The sequence below is a fragment of the Platichthys flesus genome, chromosome 4, assembly GCF_949316205.1.
Source record: "Platichthys flesus chromosome 4, fPlaFle2.1, whole genome shotgun sequence".
Lineage (NCBI taxonomy): Eukaryota > Metazoa > Chordata > Actinopteri > Pleuronectiformes > Pleuronectidae > Platichthys > Platichthys flesus.
The window spans coordinates 19,498,921-19,523,352 of NC_084948.1; the positions used below are offsets into that span (position 1 = coordinate 19,498,921).

General features: G+C 42.9%; 1 protein-coding gene across 4 annotated transcripts in view; it reads left to right on the forward strand.

The window, feature by feature from the left end:
- Positions 1–24,432, forward strand: part of LOC133951886 (muscleblind-like protein 1) — a 63,578-nt gene that overhangs the window by 15,842 nt on the left and 23,304 nt on the right. For all 4 annotated transcript variants that reach the window (XM_062386126.1, XM_062386123.1, XM_062386125.1 and 1 more), the window contains exon 2: positions 3,979–4,968. In XM_062386126.1, coding sequence (XP_062242110.1) covers positions 4,795–4,968 — 174 coding nt within the window. In that variant the 5' untranslated portion in view covers positions 3,979–4,794. The remainder of the gene's footprint in view (positions 1–3,978; positions 4,969–24,432) is intronic.

Here is a 24,432-nt window from a genome sequence, read left to right on the forward strand (position 1 = left end):
AACCAGCACAACTCTTTACCTTCCTGGACCTGGTTACATTACATATACCAAACGTTGGTGGTAAGCATCTATATAAAGAACAAAATACTTACAAATACAGGGTAAGCAAGGATTAGGGCCTCTGTTGGGGCACTGTTTGAGATGTCAAAGACTGATTGGGCCCCTGTTGACTGAGAGCAACCCAACCCCGTATCACTTGTTATTAGTTAACAGAAAGGTTTGTTGCTGGAGCAAATTCAGGGGCAAAATGCCTGTAGTACCATGCCAGGATTAAGGCATGTCCTGGCATGACCTATCAATCAACAATCACATGTTCTTAGTTCTTAGCTTAGAGCTGTGCCTCCATAGGTGCTTGACTCCCACAGAAGAGGGCTCCATATGTGCACACCTCCTCCAATTGTTGTGTGTAAAATCACAACAATATCATCTTAATAGGAAAAGCAACTGTTTGGTCGCTTAATAGCAACAGAAGGCACAGAAACATGTTTGATGCATTATACACTCTAAAATGCTTATGTTAAGTCAAGCAACTGTTTGATTTGATTTAATAATTATTAAAAACATGCAGAAAACCCTGTAACAGAAACATGCCACAGTTCAGTGCTCCTGGATTCTACTGTGAGAGCTCTAAAATCTGTGTAACACACCATGTTGAAGACGTTAAGATTTTTTTTTAATGGAAGGCAAAACAAGACTACCGACTACTATGGCACTACGAAGTCTCCACAGTCTGCTGTGAATTAATGATTGGAACCGATAGTGGAGACACTGACTTTTATAATGACAATGACAAAGAAACCCTGTTTATTTGCAGATCACGTCGGGCCAATACCCAATCCACTTAATCAGGGGATCAGTGAACATCAGTGTTGGCCCTGATACTGATCAAGTGGATTGGATTGGTGTGTCCCTAATTGAAACAGAAACAATTTGTTCTGTGTCAAACTCACAAGACAGATAACAAAACAAAGCTTAAGCATACCTGGTCCTTTAGCATGACCCGTAACAGAAGGGCTAAACATTGTAACCAAAAATACCCAAGTCCAGAACCACTATAATAACCTTTTATACTATACCTTTTGTATAAATTAAATAAATTTAGCTTTCTTCGATGATAATAATTATAAAAACTGTAATTGTATAGCACTTTTCAATACAAGTAACAAAGTGCTTTAAAAAAACAGAAACTCATAAATAATCAGAATTATATTGTATGCGTCTATATACTATACTCGTATAGTTATAAGAGAGTTCAGAGAGTGGGCAAGAATAAGCAATGTCTTCTGCCGTCCATATTTAATACACTGGTAATTGTAAACCTGGCTGTGCTCTCTCCCTCACCACAGTCTCCTTGCCAGTAAAGTGGGCTGCCCTGGTTCCTTGCTCTTGTAAGCACACACACACACACACACACACACACACACACATACACACACACACCATTCGAAGGCTGAAAACTAGTTGGAACCAGTGACTGCCCCAAATTGGAGACCAGGGCATGACACATAAGCAATGAATGTTTGACCAAGGGAGTATTTTTAATTCTTCCCTTCTTCACTTGTTTCCTTTTTTAAACTCGGTTGAGCCACCAGTTTTCTTGCAGGAGGCTATTAGTAAATTCACATCATGAAAAAGGAGTTCCCTGACGCATATACAAATATCTGTGGTGTTCACTGTTCAGCTTTAGTTTCACTTCACCATTACCTTCAAATCCCAGAATGGGCTGTGAGGGTCTCAAGAGAAAAGGCCTGAATTAGTGGCTCCATGTAGTTACTTAGCTTAACTTAGCTATAGGCAAATAATAGTAGGGTGAGAGCATAGAGGGTATATAAAGATGGATGACACGTCTCCACTCCTTCCCGTGAAATGAAGCCAACATATCCCTGATACTCGTTCCACCATCTTGCGGTTTGGTCACCCTTTGATTCCAAGTGGTCATTGTGGTTTGAACCTGCAGTATCAAAGTCCCGCTGATACAAATATGGGCTCGACAGATCGTTAGTCACTCTCAGTGGTCAATCGTGACTTCTCAGTCTGTTTTTATAATATTAAATATATATTATAATAACACACTAAAAATACACTTATCATTAAAAAAAGACCAGTTGACCAGCATGATAAGAACTACTTAAAATGAATTTAATTATATGGTAGTAACCTTTGACTTCTTGGTTCTTGTCCATGTCCCGTCTACTAAGTCGTTCCTCTTTGCATACAGTCAATAAGTGAATACTTGAGGTCCATTGATCCATTTTTCAAGAAACTGCTTTTACACAATAGTACGAAACAGTCTAAAATTAACAATATTCATGTCAAAATAATATGAGGCAGTAAAATCCAAAGAGGGGTTATCATATCATATCAATGACGTGTAACAGCTCACAGAAACATCACTTCAGTCAGAGTGTGGGGGACCTGGAAGTGATGTAACCACATGGGGGATGCAGCTTTCGAGGGCACGTACTGTAAGCACAGCAGCTGGAGGAGTTCTGTGGAAAGCCGGTTTGTTATTTTTAACATAAGATAAGATAAGATACATTTATTGGTCCCACACACATGCACACACACACGACATGCAAATGGGGGAAAATTTGTTCTCTGCTTTTGTCCCATCTGGTGAACACAGGAGGACACACAGAGCAGTGGGCCATGCACAGCGCCCGGGAAGCAGGTGTCGGGGGAGTAAGGTGCCTTGCTCAGGAGCGCTTAGACAGTGGGGTGGGGTAGGCACTTAGACAGTGGGGAACAGATCCAGGTGTTGTCCGTCCAGGTATGTTTTTGTGTTGTCGCTCCGTGGAGTCAAACCAGAGACCACCGTTGGATTCTCTGCCCATAGTCCAACTTTCTGCCACTAGTCCACCACCTCAGAGGATGTTAGCAGAGAGGTCAGAGAGTGTGTGGACGACTGGACCTAAGGAGCATGCAGGAACAAAACCAGCGAGAAGATTGGTCACATTCTTTCTTTGTTTTGCATTTATTGTGACTTGGATCTCACCAGGGATTGGCAAATTGATGACTCACTAATTACTACTTAAATACACATTCGCTCATTAGTTATTGCATTTATACGATGCTCTCTTTCCCAACAGGCCCTGACGTTTCCTTGGATATAATAAGAAGCAATTTCTCTGTAAAATATCTCAAAACAACATTTAGTTGACTTGTTTAAAATGTTTCCAAATATGGTTAAAATCCAGGGAAATCCATTTTTATTCAATGTAACACTGACCTTACATTTAAGTTGCCTTCTAATTGTGTCATATCTGCTTTAGGTGGCTCTGCCTGTCTCTGCTTTAACCTTAGAGGAAAATAAAGTATTTTATACGTTAGGAAAATCCCACTGCCAGTAAGTGAGCCCATCAGTTATTCCCTTCCAGTCTTTTTATAAACTCATAAAACTTTAATACATTATGTAATCCATGAGCATGAGATGCGCCTGAGTCATGTCAGGTAGCAATAGTGCTAAACTCCCATGATCCCACTGTGCTTAATTTCTCTTAAATGTATTTCATGTTCAAACTATTAAACGCTTATCTTGGGGAAATTATTTCAATGAATTGCTACATTCATATTTTTGCATAAAAACTACTTTTGTATGAGTTGTAAAAGTTCCAGTATCACCATCACCTCTGGGTCATTTATTTTGGAAACACATGAACATTCAGTTCTTTCCATTAACTTGTTCTTTTCATCCGTCTCTTGATCTCTCTGTCTCCCTCTTTTCTTTACTGTCTTCCTGTGAAATAAATGGTCTGCGCTTCAATGCGTGAGCTTTACTGTTAGCGATATGGTGGTTGATTTGATTTTCCAGCTGAGAGCCTGGCAGCCTCCGTGAGTGCTAGTGTGAGTGAGTGAAGGAATGAATGGGGAAACGTGTGTGAATGGAGCTGTGTGTGTGTGTGTGTGTGTGCCCTAGTCGTGTGAGTTTATGTGCACGTGTTAAACCCTCCACTCACACCATTTCCTCCTCCTCCGCAGAGAGAAGTGCCTTCTTTTGCTGACCCCTGGGGCTGTTTGGCTCCGCTGAAGCCACCTCTGTGCCTGGCCATGTCTGCCGGAGTTTCCGGCCACACCAGGAGCCCCAGGACTGCCGAGCCCTTCCACTGAGCCTCCACACCTCCCTCCTTCCCTCCATCCCCTGCTGCCCGCCGGACCTCCGCCTTTTCTCCATCCATGTCAGTCAGCCTGCTTCTGAGGAAGTCAACCACTCCCACCGCCGCAGACAGACTCTGATAGTGAAGACAGCTTTTATCGGCTCCTGTGAGGAGAAGGAGATTGTCCCCTTCGCTGTCCCCTCCACTGCAGCCTACTCCGCCTCGTCCTTGCCTTTCGTTTCCTCTCTGTCCTCCTTCCCTCTTTCCTCCAGCCCTGCATCTTTTCATCATGGGCCAACTCAATCGATAATGCGTTTTGCCATTCATCTCATCTGACAGCTCGGCCGTGGAGCGAGGCGCGAGAACTGGTGTGCGCGGGAGAGAGAGAACGAGAGAGACAGATTGCCAAGCGAACGTCTGTGGCCGTCACCAGCCCGGGCCGCGGGTGACAGGCGGTGAAGGATTCCTTTTACAGCCGCAAACAGACTCTTGGGATCGGCTGCAGGTAGTAGGCGAGTCTCAGGCCTCACAGGCTTCACCTTTGAACCAGACCGCCAAGACAAAACCTCTTAAAACTGGATTCCCCCCATGTCATTTACTTCTTCAGACGTCTCTGTTGTCCCGGTAGAAACACACAGACTTGTAATTGCACTCGCTGGATATCTGTTCCCCTTTATCGACCCCTTCGGCCCGGTTCAAAATGGCGGTGAACATGGCGCCGATGCGAGACACGAAGTGGCTGACGTTGGAGGTCTGTCGGGAATTTCAGAGAGGGACGTGTTCGCGGCCAGACAGCGAGTGCAAGTTCGCTCACCCTGCCAAGAGCTGTCAAGTGGAAAACGGCAGAGTCATTGCCTGTTTTGACTCACTCAAGGTGAGTGTGACAAACACCTGTGATTATCATTCATCACTGCCCTGTCCTCTCGTTTAGGTTTTTTTTTTTTTCAAGCTTCCAGGATTGTTGATGCTAGATTCAGGCACTGATGCAGAAAATATTTGGAAAATCCTGCAACACATGAGACAACGAGGGACACTTTTCAGACAAGAGGTGCTTTATGGTTGCAAAAAGGGATTTTACTACTGAGTGACACAGCTTTGCCACGGCAAGAGGATAAAAACATATCTGTAATAATACTTTAGACTGTGAATGTGTGTGCAAGTGTGTGTGTGTGTGTGTGTGTGTGTGTGTGTGTGTGTGTGTGTTTGTGTGTGTGCGCGTGCCATAATCACATTAACATCTGGGAATCAGACTCAGAGTTTCCTCCACTAGAGCACAACTTCAGCATGGGACCGTCTGATGGCCCACTGCCTCCAACAGGCTGAATGGGAAATATAGAAGAAGGACAGCACACTGTGCATTTCATGTTTGTATGTGAGTCTGCGAGTGATTTGTCTGTGTGTTATTTCGAGGTCGTGCAGCACAGTGGGGGGTTCTCAGAAGGCTCTGTAATTTACTGTCTATTTTCGCCCTGGCACTGTGACAACACACTCCCACTACGCAGCTCCTCACTCTCTCGCGGAGACGAGGGGTGGAGAGAACAAAATGAAAACGGTGGAGAGAAGAGAGGAAAGTAGAATGGACTCTGCCAGGAAGTTGTGAGAGAGCATGAACATATTGTATTAAGGGATTCATTAAATACCACTGCATATTCATTGAGGCAAAAACTGTTTAACTGATGCTTAAAAAGCACATTTTAGAGTCTGTGGAGCCAATTTTTTGTTTTGATCAAAACAACAGTAATTCAAAATTTCAGGAATACATTTTGTCAAAATATGCATCAACGGTATTCTCCACAAATTTTCTGCTCATATTAATTCGTTTTTGATGCTTTGCCATTAAGTTTTTAAATGGAACCCGATTGCTTGGATCATAATCACTTTGTTTTTGCCAGTCCAGGAAGAGCAGTGTACAGCCAAGAAGTCAATGGGAAGTGCAGTGTTGGATGAGCACAGGAGTCTGACACTGGAGATCAGTGTGTGCGTCTTACGTCACGTGTCTTCTTGTGTTGATTTGTCAGATGTTTACCTGTGTTAGCGTGCATATTTAACACAAAGTAGAACTGAGATTGATTTTAATGTCTGTAGTTTGCAGGCATTTTATCTTAAAGTAAGTGACAGATCCAAATTGTCAACTGATGCTGATCCTTAGTGCAAAGTGATCATGAATCACATCTAAAAACCACAAACATGAATCTCATGTTGACGCCGGGCGGAGTCTGGTGATAACCAAAATCGTTGTGGTTTGTCCCCCTTGGGATGAGTCCCTGTAAATGTTGTAATAGATGCGATATCCAACTTTCAGTCAACATTCTTTTCAATATAAACGGTAACCAAAGCTCCTTCTTCTAGCCCGGACATTATGGGTTAAAATGAAGCCATGAATGTTATGCAGATACAATGTCAATACTATGTTTCATGTGAAAACAAGTCAACAATCTTTGAAGTACATTTCTATTGCAAATTGTGTCCCCTAGAAATAGAAAGAGTTAATGTCTAGGAGAAAAAGTGACTTTAGCTTAAACTCTGCCAGGAAGAGATGAGACAGCAAAGAAAATATTATAAAATGTGACAAGTAGCACAATTAATACAAGTATCCACTTTTAATTATTTACCAGCCACAGTTAGAGTGTGCAAAAGGTCATCGCTGAGAGCCGATCGTAATCACTGTTCCTCTGTAATATAGTACTTTGTATAAGACAAGTCTGTGACATGCAGAATATAAGTCAGAGGCATAACTTATGTAGACGTGGCACAAACCTCACCATATTTAAGAATACTGCCTTAATATTCCACGTGCTGTGAATGTACCGGATAATGTGATATCTGTTATGTCGATCTGTGTATTTTGGCTCAAGTGGGCCCAGTAGTTCTGGATCTGACACCTCTGTCCACCGTGCTGTGCACACGTCCTATAATTTGTCTCATATCTGATTGGCAAGTAGGGTGTTATCCAGTGTAACTGGAGACCAGAGCTGGAAGTCAGTCAAGCCAGGGCCAGGCCACACCTTGGTTTATATGGGGGAGGATTTCTTGTTAAGCCGGGGCACTGTGTTATTACTGTTATGGGCTGCTCGGTCCGGATGGCCGGGGTGGGTTTGGCTGGCACAGGTAAGGCAGGAATGGATAAGGGGGACTGCTGGGGCATCTCGTGGATCATGAGAACAGACAGGCAGACTGAGCCGGAGAGGGCGCAGCAGGGAATGTGCGAAGAAGCGTAGCAGTCTGCTTAGAGCCCTTCCCTGCTCCCAGTGCCAGGGCATTCCACAGTCTACCTCCCTTCCCTGCCTCCGTGACAGAATGATAGATCTGCTGTATCTGCAGATGAATTCATAACACACAGCCAGCCATGGAGAGAGGGGCAAGGGGATGGGGAAGGACAGGCGGGAGGATGTGGAGAGAAAAAACAAAAGGAGCAAATGGATGAATTTTGGTACACGTGGCTTCACACTCCTGGACAATTTGTCATACCTCCTACCCTTCATCCCTTTTGAATGCAGACTGGAAAAGGAAAAAGGAGGGCTCGTGGCAGGAGGGATAGAAAGACATATATTGGTAGCTCTACCTTTATAATCAAATAGTATTTCTCAGATTTAATAAATGCACTTTGTTCTTTATCCTTAAACCACAGCCTTGAGATTCTTAAAAAGTTGGAGTCTGTGTGTCTTTATTTCTCCCTCTCTCATGAACTTCACTCAGTTATTCAGTGTTATCTAAAACAAAGGGTATTTGTCAGGGTTGAATGTAGAGGAAAGTTCCATTTGATGGGTGGCGCGTCAGAGGATGGAGTGATAAAGGCAGACAGGAAATGAGTCAGAGGCAGCCTGCGGGATTGGCTGATATTACAGAGGAATTGACCCCCTCAGCCTGGTAACACAACAGCAACAGGGACGAGCAGCCTTTGCAAAGATGTGAGAGCACAGGAAAGAGAGACAGAACAAAATATTTGACAAATTGTCTATTTACTCATTCACTACGTTCATTGCAAGATTTACTTTGATGGAATTCAAATGGCTGGTAAATTAGGTTGGTTGTTTAAAATGCTTAAAACTACCAGTGTTCTCTCTTTTAAACATGCTATAAGGTTTGCACAAAACTCAATGCAGATTTCCCCCTCATGTTATTTGCATGAGTTGGACTTCTGACCTGCAACTTTTTGTCGTTCACCACAATCAAATAATGTTGCATCAGCTCGTACTTTATACTGTAAATGAAGATTGATGACATGACAGCTATTCAATAAGTGGAGCCCAAGTGTCTCAATCGTTACCTGGTGGCTGGTGTGCAGTAAATCTACCTCTATGTTAGAAGATGGGACAAATGAGAGATACAAATCTTGAAGATTATTTATATACAACAAACTCACCATTGGTTCTCGATGGGAAACAAGTGACAGTGAGACAAAAAGCCACAGGTACTTTGTCCTACATTGACATTAACAAAGCCACTGATTTCTATGAAAGGAATATTATTTTCACAGCCATATTTCCAGCCTGCAGGGGCTGCATGTTTAAGATTTTTGGTGTGCAGTATTCGCTGGTGAAAATCATAAGCTACAATATTTGTACAAAGTTTAAAGATTGTTACTCATTCATTCACGACATAATTCTATGGTGAATACATTATATCAGGAATAGATAGGAGGAAATTTAAGTTTTAAGTTATGGTTGTTGAAATCGTTGTTGTGCTTATTATATATATGATTGATAGTTGGTGTTAACATGCAGAGCCAACGGAGGACTTAGCAATTTTGTAGTGTCCAAGAAGTAGTGATGACTTTATGTTTGTGCTCTGTGACACGGTTAACATTAAAGTCTATATATAGATTTCCACCTTCACATTCTGTTTGTCTGCTCAGGCTAGTTACTAATTACTAATTAGTTACTAATTTTCAATTGCACGTACTTAAGTCTAGAACACGTTCTGGCACAGACAGAGTCAGTTATCTCAACAATCAGTTACCACATTCATATACAGATGTTCTGTGCCCCACATGCAGAATTACAATAAAACAATCAATATCCCCAATAACAGGATACAATTTATGTTATTATAATGTTAGTACTTAGTCTTTTCTTGTTAATTTCCAGAAACAGTTCTTGTTACAAGATATAGTTTATTTTTAGTTTACAAGAAATGTTTCCTATTATAACGCTTTTCATAATAATGGGAAAATATGACATGAGATGAAAACATCTTGATGAGGCGAAGATGTTTGTTTCCTCCAACTTAGATATTTTTGTTGAATTAACTACAAGGATATTAAAGTTGACCTTCTTGACTCTGTAACTGCTCCACAACATCTTTTACATCAGTAATCATGAAAGGTGACTGATTGTTAAACAGTTTGTATTTAGTGATTCTGAAGTAGATTTGTTAGATGTATAAGAGCTGTGGCGTCAGTATGACAAGCTGGGAAGATCTGTTTTTATCATTCTAATTTAACACTCATCTTCTCCTTTTCTTTTGCTCTTTGCTTTAAAGTAGGAGACAGTGGCAGCTTATCAATATTTATAAAACTGTCACAATATTGGAGGGCAGCACTCAACAGTTTGTTAGTATATGTTTCCTTATTTTTATTTAAAAAAAAATGATTGTACATGTTTTATATCTGTTTTTGTTTACTGTTCAACTGCCCATTGGAGTAATTAGAAAGTTTTAATTCAACTAGAGGTCAAGCTTAGACACCGTTACATTTACTGTCAATAGCAATTCCAATTGTAGCCTTAGCTTAGTGTCATTAAGGTAATGCAACTTGTGTATTTGTCCTTCATTATCCCTTAAAACACTGTACAATGCTTTTTATGAATTGGAGCCAGCACCACTATTTTGGGGATACAGAAGTGTGTTTACACAAAATACAATCTTTGACTCGATAACCAGATTGAACATCATTAGAGAAGTACACAGCATTTGTACTTTTTCTTTCTTAATATTTTATGGGAGCCTGAATAATTAATCTAAGATTTGAATTATTAAAACATGAAATAACAACAACTTTTGTGTAGTGAATAGCGAACCCTCTCAAGTAACAGCGCTAATGAACTTTAATACACAGCATGTGTTGAATCATTGCAGTGTTTGAATCAGTTTTGTTAAAAATATGTTTGTAATATATGTTTTTGTTTACCACTGGTCACTATAGGTGAGTTATAACTGGGGCTCTCTCTTCCTGTCTCAGTGATCATTTATTAAAGCCTGTATTTGAGACAGTACGACTCAAACCTCACCATGTCCACACAGCCACGTAAACAGGAGCCGAGCAACACTGGAAATGTAGGATGACCTAGATATAGGCTACAGCTTTTACTTCGGAGTCCTTGGAAAGACAAAGAAAAGTGTGACGGAGCGAGTGTAAGAGGATTGTGTTTGAGAGAGGAAGGCAGAGAGAACACATAACAGGAGAACAGGTAAGGTATATATGTGTAGAGATGAGAGCCCAGTAGAGAACACAGGATGAGCCGTGTGTGTGTGTGTGTGTGCATGTGTGTGTGCAAATCGGGGTGCTGTGTGTTGGATAAGAACTCTTTGAAAGGGAAACGTACTCCAACAGTGTTAATCTGCTCTGTATCTGTATTCTGCTGTCATGCTCCCCGCTCTCATCCTCTTCTCTCATTACCTCTTTTAGTCTGCCTCTGCTCAACCCATGCTACATCCTCACCCCTCCTCCTGGATTATATGTTCTTTTTTTTCCCTGTCATTCCCAGACACTTTCATTTCAATTTCACACACTGTGGGTTTTTTATCTTTTCTTTATTTGAGTCTTTTCTTTATTGTTTTTCATCATATTTTGGGGGGACTTTTCGTTTTCTCAGGCCTTGTGGTTTTTTAACTGTGGCCAACCATAAGGAAGAGAGGAATCATACTTCCATGGTGGATGCTTCTCACTTCTTCACTGTGGGTCATTACTTTGGTTGAAACAGAGAATGCACATGGAAAACAATTGCATCCACAGTAGAGTGAGGATATCCAATCTGAGGCTGTCGGGACCCATCGGGACCCGATGGATCGAGTTTGGACAAAAGTTTTGAAACTACATTCAGGGTCGATCACATTGGATAGAATATCTACTTGTTTGGGGTAAACATCCAGGTTGGGTTGACTTCAGACTCAATCAATCACATCATACCTCAACTTGTTTTTTTCCAGATTCAGATATATTCTTAAGATATAAAGTTCAAGAAAAACATAAATAAACCTTTGACCCATAGCTATCAAATCCAATCCCAAGTGATTATTTTTGCCAAATATGAAATGACTGATATCACATTCAAAAGGGCACAAAATGTTCAGTGCATCTTTGATTGAAATGGAATGTTTGTACCAAATCAAGAAATTCCACCTGGGCCTACTTGAAATATTTCATTGAATTGATGAACGGACAACCTGAAGACATAATGTGCCTCTGGCCACTGTAAGTCAGTTAGTTCTCTGTGGCCCGGACAAATTCTGACAAACAAATTGAACCTAAGGATTAGGTTGTTGTGTCTGATCAGTGTAAACCTCATGTTTTCCAAAAGCTCAGTTGCCCCGTCGACATATTATTGTTCAACCAGCTTTTTTAAATTCATCACCATTGGGGATGGCTTTCTGAAAGCTTGGATTTTGGGTGTGAACAACACTGGCTTAAGGTTGACAAAAGACCCAGACAGGTGTCAAGTGTGGGGCATAAATCAAATGTCATGATAAGTTCAAGCTCTTTCCAAATTAGCTCACACAGTCTTTATTACCGTGCCTATAAATGAGTGCATGTGTGTGGATTTATTTTCTGTAGTATCGTCTGAGCTCTTTTGGCCTCATTGCTGTAAGACATGGTCAAACATATGAATGCTACCAAATGGTTGTACTCCTTCAATCTGTTATTATTTCACTTTCTGCATCCATTTATAGAGCATATATTTTTGGGGCCAAACCAAAAAGATTACGGTCGGTCTACTATATCTGATTCCCCACACAGCTCAGTCTACAGAGGACATTATGAAAAAGGCCTTTATTAGCACGCTGCTATGAAGTAAACTGTGAGCACACAGCCAACAGCTATTAACTTTGTCTGACTCTATTCATGAGCGAGTCCTCCCCTGAAACATCTCCTCTAAATGTCTCTCTGTCCTTAGAGAGGCCACCATTTCTACATCCATCTGTGGATACGCTGCCTCAGCACGGACACACAAACACTTACCCACACACACACACACATGCTCTCACATCAATCTTTAAAAACGCTGCATCAGCATGGAGACATGACACAACAACATCAGAGTCAAAATACATACAAGGGCATTCAAGAATAGCCTCCCACCACTCATATTGGTCCCGTTCACCTTTTAGCGTCCTTCACTCTTTTACCGTTAGGCCTAATGTTACCTCACACTACATTTACTTTCTCTTTACGTGTGATTAAGACAGCTCTAGCCGTTCGTACGTGTTCCTCAGCGTGTGTGTTTTTGTTTCGATTTGGTCGTTTAGGCAGCATGAAAGTAATAGCAGCGTCTCGGTTGTGCTGAGTCGTGATGTCCCATTGCTCCTGCTGTTGTGAACAGAATAGCTAATCAGTTATGGCCTGATCCTTTCCCGTTAGTCTGTCTCGCCCCCTTCCCCACCTCGATAAACTAACTCCCTGTCTTTCTCCAAGTACACCGAGTACCCGCCTCCTCCTCCTCCTCCTCCTCCTCCTCCTCCTCCTCCTCCTCCTCCTCCTCCCCCCATCACTGCTTTTACCTCAGCATCCTCCGACTGCTTTTAAAGCACATCGTTTGTTATTCTTTCGGAGTGATGCAGTAAAACAAACATTTAAATCAGTCGGCGGACAAGTAAGGTGCACGCTGGTGGAAGGAGATGGAGAGCGGGAGGAACGGAGCATTAATTCACTCCAGGACAGCAACTCGTCTGCCAACTTGTTCTCTCACTTTTGTCGTTTGGCAGCGGCATGTTTATCCCCATCTCGCCTTCCGTCCATCTATTTTCCTGTCTCGTCATTGACCCTCTGCTCTACCATCCGATCTCCGGAGTCCGGGTGCTCTGTAGTTGCACTTCTGAAGCGTAATACTTCACTTTCGACCCCGAATACACACAGCACACAAGAGCTTACTCTCTACAGGAGTCATCCCCCCTCACACACACACACACACACACCCCACAGACACACAAAAAACAGTGACACACGCTGATATCAGCTCAGTAGAGCCCAAAGAATTAGTTTAAATTATGAGCATTCACCACAGGCAGATAATCACGCTAGAGGGGCTTTGCTGTCTGGTAAATGATGGAACAGGCAGGAAGTGTGATGCTAATCAAGTCTCTTAGGTCTGTGCTATTGGACGTTTGGAATTGATTATGAATCCGTTAGTTGTGATAGATGCTGATGGTTCTCAAATCTTGACATAATGGAAGATAAGAGTGTTTGGATTAGAGTGTATGGGCTAGCATGGTGATACAGTTGTCAGTATGTTTGGAGGGTTGGAATCCAGTGACCAAACATCTCAGTGGAATTCTAAGAAACAGGAATTTTGGTTATCGAGGTTGAAATTCAACCATTCGGGTCTAACGCAGGGTTTTCCATTGAAGCTGGAGGTTCACTGTGAGAGATAAAGCCGTATTAGGAGCAGGTAGGTAGGTAAAAGGAGCAGTGTCAGCATCTCGACTGCCAAAATATAGAAGAAATTAACCTCTTCACCTGGGTGTCATGTCTTTATCACTGCCGTTATTTAACCCACGAGTGAATGTCAGTTGTACCCATTCCCATTTCAGACGAAAGCCAGAAGTTAATGGGTTTTTGGACCATTTGAAAAGGGTCTTTATACTGAATCGCTAACCTCCTCCGGGGTAGGTTAGGTTCATGACAACAGATCAATATTAAACCATCTTAAACTTGTCAGACTCTGTCACACTGTGTTCTTCCCAACCATCCTGACTACCACCCTCCGACGTGCGTGTCATGGCGGAGCACAGTGTTGCCAACATCTCTTTCTGCCAGACAGGCTCCATTCCCGAGGGAAAGCAGTAAACAAGGCTTGATATGATGTGATCCCTGTCTCTGCCTCCGTCATTTGTTGCTTTATTCCCCCCCCCCCCCCCCCCGCAGTTACAAACATGCATTCATGAATTCAGTCGTTGCCCCCATCACTCACTCCTTTAATTAGAAAATAATCAGAGTTGGATGAGAGGTTCATTAAATCTCATCCTTGAGAGCTATCAGCCACAAACACAGGAGTGGGATATCTATCACGCTTATGAAAAGAACTCGCTTTGTTTTCTCTGCTGAGGGGAACATTGGTTGGGAGGACAGAATCAACAGACTCGAGACAGAGGAATGAACAAGGGATGAAGCCAATGGAACGAAGGGTTGTAATGGAGGGGAGCAATAAAGTGCGAGACTGGGAGAGGAGTGCAGAAAGCGACGGCGGGGGGGTGAAGGGAGAGAGAGAGAGATCATTACAGCAGTGCTAATTAACAGAAACCACACTGTTTAGCAGCACTTTGTCTCCGAGGAGTATTGATCCTTCATAACCATTATGGAGCGGATGCTTTATGCTGCTTTCGGTGTGCGGTTTCTCTTTCCCCCTTTTTTCCAACAAAAGTTAATACATCAGCATTGAATCTGACTCCTACAGCAACCTGTTAATGCCACTTGTCTTTTCCTTCCCACCCTGAGCCCAAGCAAGCATGCAACCAAACAGGAAAACAGCGGTGAAATGACCCAAGAAGCCAATTCTGCTGCGGAAAGGCCTGCATGTGTAATTGCATCATCATGACATTAAATATGAGGCACAGACTGGGTTCCCTGCAGAGAGACAGACAGGCAGACAGGCAGGAGGGTGGTGTCAACAGGCGGATTATACCCGGAGAGAAGAGGCAGCTGCGCCGCAATGAAATAGAGTGAAACCGGGTGTAAGAGTGATGGATGGGTGCATAGACATCAAATGGTGTTACATGGACAGTGATGGACAGATGGAGAAAAATGAACAGCAGATAGATGGCGCCCCGGATGGGGGGAAAGTAACAAGAGGAGAGGAGAGCGTGGGATTGAACTGAGCCGTGTCAGTCGCGTGTTTGGCTGCGCGCACAATTGAAGAATGTGTGTAATATCCCTGTATTGTTAGGGCGCACGTCGCAGGGCTGGCTGTCGGACATTGCGATTCTTCAAAAGGGTTTAACTGGATTACAGCGGTATCGGGCTCAGTCATCAGAGAGAGAGAGAGATAGAGCAGCTGTGTTGTGTTGGGCCTGCCTACAGCACGCTGTCTCTCGCCCCAGCCTCCCCGGTGATATCTGAAGTCCAGGTTTGGACCACATATCAAGAAAATGTGTGATAGGCATGACATGGGGGTTAACCTCAATGCCTCAGGGTTCAGGCAACGCAAGTAATTCAAGCTGCCGTGTAGCTTCCATTCAGTCTCAGGCCTCATCCCGCTGACTTCTGTCTTTTCAATGAGATTTTGGCCTCAGTTCTCTTCAATGGCATCTCTGACAATGGCATCTCTGGGAGAGACCATTGTGAGAGAGGCTTACAGGAGGGGATGCCCGCTAGTCCCCCTGCTCTTTGCAGAAATGGTGTGAGCTGACTTTGATCAATGTGGATCGATGTGGATGAGTGTGCAGCGGAAAGGCAACTACATGACGTGTGTGTGTGTGTGTGTGCGTGTGTGTGTGTAGGACAGAATTAAGACAAACTGAGTCATGCTTTTCTATGTGATGATGCATTGCACTTACAAAATATATCCTTAACCTACAAATTCCTCTTTGTCTAAGTCTGTTTCTCTTCTCCCCGTACCTCCTACATTTGCTCTTGTGTGTCTTCATGGAAACAAAGCGCAATGATCTTCGGCAGTAGAGAAGCCAAAGCCCTCAAAGAAAAAAGTTGTGCTATTTGAAAATGTGTAACAAACACTGCTTTTGTGCTACGTAAACAATGGGTAACTTCAGCAAGAAATCCTCATCTGTTTCTTGTCAGTCACTTTCAGGAGTTGTGAGTCAGTTGGAGGATTTTTTTTCAGCTCAGCAGTTGTTTGTGATACAAAGGATTACATGCCATTGCTCTGTATTACCATCCACTCCCTTTGATTGTTAAGGCATGTGTGTGCAGAAGCAAACCTTTGGTATTTCTGTGCATCAGGTGTGTTTGTTTTCTACCTCTTAAGCACATTGCACATACACAGAGACCCTTTCAGAGCCAGTAGGTCTTAGTGAGGCTCTGAGGTCCTAGTTAGGTTTAGAGGTAGGTTGCGAATTGTGCTTGTGTTAAAGTGAGGCATAGAGTTTTAGTTTGGCTGTCAGTTATGAATGAAAGTCAATGTAAAGTGCCTATAAGGATGGCTACACAAACCTGTGTATGTGTGATCGGCTTGATGTGGGTATCATCACTTTATAGAGTAATGCATGCTAATCCTCTCTTATCTGCTTTAACCTCGAGGCAATGACACAAGCTTCTGATGCCAGTACAGTGACAACCTTTGTTGGAGGATAATGTGTGTTCGTGTGTGTGTGTGTGTGTGTGTCAGCGAAGATGTGTACCTGATGTGCTTGAAACCAGAGATGTCTCTACTCACATCTGACAACGTTCTCTCAGTTTTTCTCTGTTTGCTGGCTGGAAGCTTCAGGGCGTGGTCTGGTGGTTATCTGCCACGTCCCCCGTGACTTATCATCCGAGTTAGAATAGAATAGAACATTCCAGCCCTCTGACTGTACTGCATCTGATCCCAATTCACCTCATCAGCAGTGCAAGTAAAAATGTAAAAATATTCTCACTTGATAGCAAATCTCTAGTCAGATCTAAAATGAAAATATCAGCAGCCTTTGGACAAATGTTCGACTGTGTTGGTGTTGTTTTCACTTTGGAGCGTTTTATTTTCGCTTCTAGTGATCACGGCACAAACCAAAGGCTGCTGCCAGAGTTTGTCAGTGGTCATTTTTGTCTTTTTTACATATTGTCTTTTTCCTTCTTTTTTTTTCCCCCATGTTTTAAGTGAGGTCGGGGGATGGGGGGATTTCCAGCAGCCATGTTGACCATATATCTGCAGAATGAGAAAAAGGCCAAAAAGCTGTTGAATCCTCTTCACCAGGTTCTATTAAGGCTGTTTTAATGGCCCTGTTTCCCGCCTGTCTCCTCGGGACCGTGAATAGGAGGTGGCACCGAAGAGCACTAAACTTTAGAGATTTTGAACGGGGAGCACTTTTGTAACTGGAGGGATGAAGGCAGCGAGATGAACAGATAGAGGATGGATGAAGGGGGTTAATTGAAAGACAAGCAGAGAAGAAGGGCTACATCTCAGGGGCCTCCCTGTTCTCTCTCTTTCTCTCTCTCTTTCTCTCTCCATCACTATGCATGCGTGTGCGTGTGTTGGCGAGCGTGTGCGTTTGTGTGTCTGAGGGGAGATAGTGTTGTAGACCTAATGAGAACAAAACTAATTAGAGATTTTGCCTTGCACGATTTTACGAGGAAGCTCCCACAGGAGTCAGGACAACACTTGCCACCTACACTGCACCCTCCAGAGAGGGAAGCACACTATACACTTTTCATTTTAACTTTACTCGCAATAAACCGGTCCCTGCTGTGGGGTCAGAGGGAGCAGCATAGCGAACGAAGTTTAAAAGGGAAGCTCTGCTGCTGACTTTACATTTAATCCCTCTACTCCCTTCACTGCCAGTTTTATTTCCTAAATGTGACTGGGGACTGTCGGTTATAAGACTCGCAATGTGTCCATTCTCAAAGCAGTCTGCAGCATCTAACAACTGATCACAATTTGTCCAACACAACAAGGGTCTGATCATCACATGACGCACAGACCCACATTGTGCGGCTCCGTTGTACTGCCAAAGGCTCAGGGATGTCCCACTGTGAAATCAGCCACGGGGCTCTCCAACTGGTTTTTGGTTTCCTTTATGTCCACTTTAAACCGAAGTGGGGCGTCAGATAGGATTCGACTGGGATTAAGAAAATCCTCTGATACCATTTTGCCCTCTCAGATGTCAATCCTGAAACCTGGCCTTTGCATATCAGCCATTGTTAAGTACTCAACTGCTGCACACCATGTTTCATTATTTTTGAACATGTAATAGACTAAACGATTAATGAGAAAGTGAGGGAAAATGTTATGGATTAAACAAAAATGAAAAATTTGTTGTAGCCGGAGAGGCTGCTGTTTTTATATAATTACAAAGGAGGCACTCTTTTTAATTTTTGCATTTATTAAAGGCAGAAAACAGTTTGCACTATGTAATGACAATAACCAGCTGCAAGATGAGCAACCTCTTTTATTTCCCCTCACATCGCTGATTATGAAAAACATTGACAGTCGAGAGTAAACATGAATCAAATGTCAGTTCAACATGGACCAGTTGAGTCAGACGTTTCAGCCGCATTCAGTCTAATAGTGGATAACAAACAAGGAACCGCACAGCGAGACACTGGCACAGTGCTGTCATTACCCATGATGGCCTAATGATTTTGCCCCATCATTAGCTTCCTGCGCTAACGATTTTGGTACTCGCACCCATCCAAAGCATGCTAACACACTGCCAGGCTAAGTAGTGCTTTTGGGGGCTGTAAATGGTGTTTTGGCTAATTGAGCACTACGGCTAAAAGCTTTCTGGGGCTTCTGCATCATCTGTGACGTCGAGGAGCTTTGCTTTTTGCAGCAGTTGAGAGTTGTTCCGTACACTCTGTTTTACACTCTCTCACTTTTTTATCGCAGTTAAATATTCTACCATAGCCGAGCTGTGTAACCTCCCTCTTGTCATTCTCTGTGATTCTTCTGTCCACGTATCTAAATTTGTCATTGTCTCAAAGAGTTATCCCTCTGCCCAGTTAAATGAGATTTTAAGGTCATTAACTGATCCAGGCTATTATACTAATGCACTAGGGTGGTTCCAGATTTGATAAATGATTGGGAAGAGATAATTAGATTTAAATAGACATCTATTATTAGCAGTGGAACACAGTGGGACAGAGCGAGGGAAGATAAGAACACAGGATATTTGTTAGCAGGTTATCAGGTCTCGTTCCTACCATGCAGCACGCAGCTGGAGTGTTTTTTGCCACATTAACAAATTTGTTGCATTAATTTGGATGTGTGCATGCATAAGATCGTATAATAATCACGCAAAAAACTCATCCTCTTGATGTTGCAGCGGATATTTAGCCGGGCGGGGTTTTTTCTCTGTATAATGACCTGTGTTTATCTCTTTAGAAGCTCGGGATTGAAGCTGTCATGAACTACATAGCTCAGCATATTACATGGCTGGTTAGAAGTTCTAAGGGTTGATGTTTCTCAGTGAACTTGGTGAGGGCTAACAGTCAAAGTGAAGAAGCTTGTAAGTGAATGTTGGTTTAGAGTTGTTTTTCGAGGGGGTCAATCTGTGAGGGCAACTGATTTCATGTTTACTGTCTGAAGTAAATGGTCCGAGACACACTGCTCAAATGGCCCCGACCAGATGGCTCATGGCAACTATCAAGAAGCGTTTGAGCATTGTGAGGCTCACTAAATTAAAGAGTGATGTCCAAAGAAAAGAGTAAAGCTCCCAAGAAATTAAGCTCATGTGTGTCTGGTGAACCAGCTCATGGTTTTAAAGGATCAGCACATTTTAAAGTCTTGGGTTCACTGCTCAGGTGCTGACCTGAATCTTGAAGTACAACTCCTGATGTAAACACTTAAAGGCTCGAACAAACAATGGGAAAGTGTATTTTTCCCAAATAAGACTGTATGTCAGAGGAGCGCTTGGAAGCTTGGCGGTTCTGTCCTTATTCTGCTCACTGAAGTTCAACACCAAAAGACTCTATGCTTTACGAAGTTCAGATCAAGAATCTGAAGTCCAAAACCTGGATTAAGGAGCTAAAGCGTTTGAAGACCCCTTGATATTTCTGAGGGTGTGGTTTTGATCCTTATGAGTTTAAGTGACTTGCACCCACAATAAAGCATGAAAATCACTTTGAGATAAGTTTTTTTAAAACTTCAATAAAACACTTCCATGAAAGTAGCCACTACTACACTGTTTTAGCCAACTGCATCAACAGCCACCAATATATACTGCATATAAACTGCGTACACTGTGTATGGGGATAGGGAATGTCTGCCCTCTGGGTCACATTCAGCCTGCAGGAAAAAATCAACTCAGATCAGGACAAAGTCAAAAATTGTTCCAAATGGTAAGTCTGTCTCCTAGCACTGTTGCAAAGCAGAATATTGATTTGGCTTCTCTTTTAAATATCAAGTGCATGAGATCACTGCAAACCATGCCTGTGGCGATGCAAAATCTGGTTGAATTTGTCAAATAACAACAGTATGTACTTGCATTATGATCATCATCAATACCATCTGACATCAGACACCTGACTTAAGACAAGCAGTTCCAGCCATAGTATTAGAGAAGTTAGTGTGATATACTGAATGTGGTCAGTAATTAATGTAGGCATAAAAATGATTTGAAAAAAGATTGAAATCATCCTTGATAGCAAAAAGGTTCCCCACCACTGCTGTATATAAATTTCAGTTAAATGCGTGAATGTTTTTTTCTAGTTCGTCTGTCTCTTGGCCACAATAGTGCTGATAGAGTGCAAGACAACTCGGATTATTTCCATAATAATAATCAAAGTAAGATGTAAGTTTAAAGTCTACCTGGTGAACTTGTCTCTGCATGAAGCTCTGCCTCAGTCTGTTTTCATAACAGAAAGTAAATGAGGCATTTCTTTTTGAAGACAATATGAAGTGAGACTAAACATTTTGATTATTTATTTATTTATTTTCCAAAATGACAAAAAATAGCTGTCCACACTTGGTGATGTATTCTGAAAGTATGTGTGTGTGTGTGTGTGTGTGTGTGTGTGTGTGTGTGTGTGTGTCTGTGTGTGTGCATCTGTATTATTGGCCAGTCTGGCAGCACTCACAGACCTCAGACAGGCCGTTCTTTGTGCTGTGTCTGATGTCATAATTTTTCTGTTGTATACTTGCCAACAGGATCCTTTGGCCAATAAAGAACATACCCTGTGTGTGTGTGTGTTTGTGTGTGTTTGTGTGTGTGTGTGTGTGTGTGTGTGTGTTGGTGTGTGTGTGTGTTTGTGTGTGTTTATGTCTGTGCCAGTATTCTTATCACGGCCCCCATCCAGACGGCGCTGTCTTGATTGATGGTTGTCTTTGGGAGCAGGAGGGAGAGGCGGTGCCATTGGGAGAGAATTGATAATGCGCAGGGGTTTAGGACGGTGGCTGTCCAGACTTTGAGCTCCACAGTTGTCACACTGGTCACGGTGTTCACTGTGCAGCAGCAGCAGCAGCAGCAGCCACGGTCTGAGGGAAGCTCAAATACAGTGAGAGCACAGAGAGAGAGAGAGAGAGAGAGAGAGAGAGAGAGAGAACGTGGCAGAGATCAGCGGGTGTTGGATTATGTGTGGTTAAGTTGGAATGAGTCATTCTGGATGGGTGGATTAAAAGATCATTTAGAATCGATAGGTGATTACAGGAGTGAACGTGCAAAAGGGTCTGGTGAAAAGCAACGCGCCGTGAAACCCTTCGGAGGATGATATCTGTCAGAAAAGACCCCGGTGCAATCACTGCTGCAGACTGCTTTGATTAATATAAACTGGAAAAGTACTCCCCACATCTGTCTCTCTCTCTGTCTCTCTCTCTCTCTCTCTCTCTCTCTCTCTCTCTCTCTCTCTCTCTCTCTCTGACTGTCACTCTTCTTTTTGTATCTGTTGCTAGTCTGTGTGAGGAATTTTGCCACTGCGTTTATTGTCCAGGTTTCCACAGACCCGTTCTACAGGCTACACATAAGTGTGAGGTTTGGATTGCATCTTCTCAAAGCACCCATTCCCTCACGCACAAAGTAGTGAGTGAGGTCATGGTCGTTAGGATGTCATACTTTCAATGATTTGGACTTTGCAAATCTTCATTGCAGCAGCAACAGGAGGTGTGCTTGAGCTTTACAAGCTTGAACGATGCTGAAATGCACCAAACTGCGAACAACAGGGACTGTGAAACGTGGAAGGGAAAAATGTGGGTGTAAGTGACCCCCCCCCCATACACATTGCACTCACTTCTTATGCCATTGATGATATTTAAGACGTTTTCATTATAACAGCTTTAAAAATATCTTGTATCCAGAAGGTGTTGGATCGAAGGGTTAAAAACCTCCCTGGTGCCCGCTGTCCTTACCCACTGTTGTTTTTGCGGATGGCCTCGTTTACGTCACCTTGTCACTGAGGATTATGTGATGCTGATTAAAAAACCATGTTGTTGCTGAGGTCAGAACCAGCCACTCGTGTGATACCTGAAACTGCAGTAAAAGTGCCGCAGTGGTAATTGAAGTAACTCAAGGTTAGAACAGGCATATGTTGCCTATATGGTGTGTGAGCGTGGGCTGATGCATGCATGTGTAGGTGCCAGGGGAAACACATGTGTTCTGTTCCTCACACTGTGCTGATTAACAAGCATCAGTAAGGTAGTGCATTATATTATTCTAAAAGGGATAACAGTGAATCTCTGTGTGTGGGTGTGTGTGTTGTTCAGGTATCACTCCTGCTGTGGGGACCTGCGTCTGTCACAGTATAGGGACTCGTCTTCCTTACGGGGACGAAAAGCAAGTTCCAATAATGTAAATCATCACGTTTCAGGGTGAACACATGTTTGGTAATATATGGTGGACATCAATCTCCAGGAAATTAATGTGTCAGTGCAATGCAGTCATGGAGACCCAACTGTGAGTGTGTGTGTGTGTGTGTGTGTGTGTGTGTGTGTGTGTGTGTGTGTGTGTGTGTGTGTGTGTGTGTGTGTGTGTCAGCGTGCGTGCGCATGAATACTTTTGTATACATATGTGCATGTGAATGTGAGAATCCCAGAGCTGAAATATGGCTGGAAGATATCTGGTGTAATGAGGCCAAGGTGATTTATAGGAGCAGAATGCTTCACTCCCCTGCACCTACATGTACATGCACTCACATTCACTTAAGAGTGAGACTGTGACAGCTGCTTCACTTTCCTTTAATGCCTCGCCAATTAAAAGAAAGTGAAACTGTGCTTTGGCTCAGCCAGAACTTGGCAAAAGCAAATTGGTTCAAGTTTCAGAATCTATATTTGGTTATGAGACGGGTTTGTCCGTTCCCCCCCCCCCCCATGAGATGGTAAAGAGAGGTGCAGCTTTGAGCGGAGAAGGAATACAATTTGTTTGGTGCGAAGGCTTAGTGCAACAGAGGAGTCCAGACAACCACAGACAGAGAGGCAGGTGGGGGGGGGGGGGTACATACCGGGAGGAAGATAGAGCAATCGAGAAATGCTTGAGATGCAAGTAGTCTGTTAGCACATCAGCATCTCAGCGGAGGACAGGCAGACAGGTGAGGGCGGAACAGAGTCGACTTGAGTCTGGTAGTCACACACTCTGGACAGAGGGAGAGCTGCTCTGGCTCAGACGTGCTCGCCATTAACCTGTTCTGACATTGTTTAGACAGCGGTGGGGGAATAGCGGTGAAAAGAGGCAGGAGAGAAGCCAGGACATTAGCATCGCAGGCAGGCGATGATCGACGGGGACGGGCTCACGCTGCAGTGAATTGTTCAGACAACAACACAGCAACAGATAATGAGGCTATCAGTGGGAACAGAGGGGCGTACGTGTCGGGGTGCTGACCTCTGTCTGCGGCTGATCAAATTCAAACACGTAAATTGTTATTCGTACAAGCATAGTAATTATGATCTCACCTTTATCTTAATTGTGATGCGTAACCCATAATATTGTTTTCACGGCGGCATTGTCTTTAAAGAAGAATATAAAATACTTCTTGCAAAAACACAATAAGGATAATGGACTTCATCCAGATCAGATTACGATGCTTTATGCGTGATCCTGCGGCAACCCTTCATATTATGTTATTCTACAACTACAAGTGATCGAGCAGCAGATAATCACATTAAAGCCTGTGACCTTGCCCTTCAGGAGATTAAAGGGGAACAAAACTCTCTGAGGAAAAACACAACCAGACAAATCCATCATAATGTTGTCTTAACTTTCATCCAAGTCTTCTCTCACTTCCCTCCAGCTTTGTTGAAAGTCGACTTGGGAGTGAGAACGTTATTTGTCAGCTGACTCAGCTGTGGAGGTTATGCTTGCTCCTGCACATTAAACACACTTTACGATGCTCATCCTGGTTTTAAAAGAAAAGTTTTAAACATATCCATATGTATACTTGAGAACATTCTGTGACCTTCATCGTTTATCTATATCCCACATTTAATAGAAAGAAGGTGACTGACTTCTAAATCTTGTTTCTTAAAATGTCATAAAATAACAAATTAGTTATGTCTTGTGTTTTCAACTTTATTAAAATGTTTGTAGAACAGTTAAAAATATATATATTATCTTA